The sequence below is a fragment of the Palaemon carinicauda genome, chromosome 34 (assembly GCF_036898095.1).
Source record: "Palaemon carinicauda isolate YSFRI2023 chromosome 34, ASM3689809v2, whole genome shotgun sequence".
NCBI classification, from domain to species: Eukaryota; Metazoa; Arthropoda; class Malacostraca; order Decapoda; family Palaemonidae; genus Palaemon; species Palaemon carinicauda.
The window spans coordinates 14,730,533-14,733,032 of NC_090758.1; the positions used below are offsets into that span (position 1 = coordinate 14,730,533).

A 2,500-nucleotide genomic window follows, 5' to 3' on the forward strand; every position below is an offset into this window, starting at 1 on the left:
AATTCATGAAGGCCTGGAATGCTGCAGCAAAGGCAGCAGCAGATGCACCAGACACTGATGTCATCATGGGCTCCAGTTCTGCCACTTCTGGGCAAACTTATACTGACAGATCTTCTCACAGAAGCTCCGATGTATCGGCTCATCAGTTTGGTGTCCCAAAGCCTGTTAGGCCGACCCCAGAAGTAGAAAGAGCTACAGCTGCCTTCATGGCTGCCTGGAATGAGGCTGCTGGTCGTGCTAAGCTCATTGAAAGGACCCTTGTCAGAGGCTCATCAAATGGCCAGTACACAGTGGAGATCCCTAGGCAGGTGGAGGCAACTGAGGAGGTGAAAAGGGCTACCTCTGAATTCATGGCTGCCTGGAATGAAGCTGCATCTAGATCTTCAACTGTCAAACAAGCTGTGCACAGCCATAAGAAACCAGTAGGAGAAACAGATGACGTTGAAAGGGAGACTTCTGAGTTAATGTCCGCTTGGGGATCTGCTGCTAGAAGTGCTTCTGATATCAGGAGAGAAATAAGTTATACTAGTGCCCCAGAACCTGTTGATCACACTGATGCTGTAAAGAAGGCTACTGCCGAATTCATGGCTGCATGGGAAGAAGCAGCCTCTCGTGTGCCTAGGGTAAGATCAACCATGTACGCCATTTCTGGTACAGCGGCTGCACCCGTCTCTCACCAAACTAGAGAATCTACTACAGTTTTCAGTCCTTCTGTCGAGGAAGCGACTGCTGAATTTATGAAGGCCTGGAATGCTGCAGCAAAGGCAGCTGCAGATGCACCAGACACTGATATCATCATGGGATCCAGTTCTGCCACTTCTGACTATACTTATTATGGAAAATCTCATTCCTACTCACGTTCTGAGGTATCAACCCATGAAGATGGGACTCCAGAGCCTGTGAGACCAACTCCAGAAGTAGAGAGAGCTACTGCTGCATTTATGGCTGCTTGGAACAAAGCTGCTGATAGAGCTGTTGCTATTGAATCAACCCTTCTGAAGAGTTCATCAGCTGGTCACGACGATGTCGAATCCACGAAAGAAGAGGGAGAAGACGAAGAAGTGAAAAAAGCTACTGATGAATTCAATGAAGCCTGGAGGGAAGCTTCTCAACATGAGTCTACTATCAAGCAGGCCTTACATGGAGCTCCTGAGCCGCAAAGGGAAACTGAAGACGTAGAAAGAGCCACGTCTGAATTCATGTCTGCTTGGCAAACTGCTGCTCAACAAGCATCTAGCATTGGAAGAGTTGTACATAGCAGTAGCAATCCTCAGGCTGTTGATCACACTCCCGAAGTGAAAATTGCCACACAACAATTTATGGCCGCTTGGAAAGAAGCTGCTAAGCGAGTGCCCAGAATTGAGTCGTCCATGTACAAAATCTCTGGTACCAAGGCTTCATCTGCTACTTCTCCTTCAGATCGATCTGTCTCCAAGTTCACCCCTTCAGTCCAAGAAGCAACTGCAGAGTTCCAGAAGGCGTGGAATGCTGCGGCTTCCAGAGCTAGCGAGACGGCATCCAAATCGTCTGCTAGGGATGGATCATCAGTGACACAAGACGTTGCTGAAGGGTGGTCATCATCCTCAAAAGCCACAGCTCTTGAGGCTGTGCAGCCCACACCTGAAGTCCAGAGGGCTACAGCATCATTCATGGCTGCATGGAATGCAGCAGCAGAGAAAGCAAATCAAATCCAGTCTCTGTTGGTCAAATCATCCCATCTCGGACAGAAAGTGGAGATTCCACAACAAGCCCAGGAAACAGATGCTGTTCAGAGAGCTACCCAAGAATTCATGGCTACCTGGAATGCAGCAGCCCAGAGTGGAGCTGCTGTCGAGCAGGCTGTATTCACTCTTCCTCAACAAACCCAAGAAACTGCCGAAGTAAAGAAGGCTACAGCTGAGTTCATGTCTGCCTGGCACGCTGCTGCAAAACAGGCCTCTGAAATTAAGAACTCAATCCCTGGCTCTGCCACTTACATGACTGAGACACCAGTAGCTGTCACCCCAAGTGTCCAGAGGGCCACGGAAGAATTCATGGCTGCCTGGAACGAGGCGGCATCCAGAGTGCCAAAGATCGAAACGACCATGTACAAGCTTTACGGTTCGAGTGCCGAAAGCAGCGTCGGTGGAGCCTCTGCTAGCGCTGGAGCCTCTGCTAGCGCTGGAGCCTCTGCTAGCGCTGGAGCCTATGCTAGCGCTGGAGCCTCTGCTAGCGCCGGAGCTTCTGCTAGCGCCGGAGCCGCTGCTGCCGTCGTCGATACGCCTGAAGTGGTTGCAGCCAGGAAGGCCTTCATGATCAAATTTCGCGAAGCTCAGGAAGCTGCTTCTCGCGTCCCCGCAAACCAGGGTGTACTTCCCGTACCCAAAGGAGCAGCAGGGGCTACACCTGTGCATGCCATAGTGTACAACACAGGGGCACCTGCTCAGGTGTACACTTTCGACGGTCGCATCTTCGCACCAGTTGCAGGACTGCCAAAGGACGTTAAGGAAATGAAGAACTG

General features: G+C 50.9%; 1 protein-coding gene across 1 annotated transcript in view; it reads left to right on the plus strand.

Annotated features, from left to right (window-relative positions):
* The window catches only part of LOC137627089 (streptococcal hemagglutinin-like), a 5,865-nt gene that overhangs the window by 3,215 nt on the left and 150 nt on the right, over nucleotides 1-2,500 (plus strand). The window contains exon 2 of the mRNA XM_068358099.1: nucleotides 1-2,500. This exon is cut by the window's left edge and continues 1,462 nt beyond it; it is cut by the window's right edge and continues 150 nt beyond it. Within this exon, the coding sequence (XP_068214200.1) occupies nucleotides 1-2,500 (2,500 nt within the window).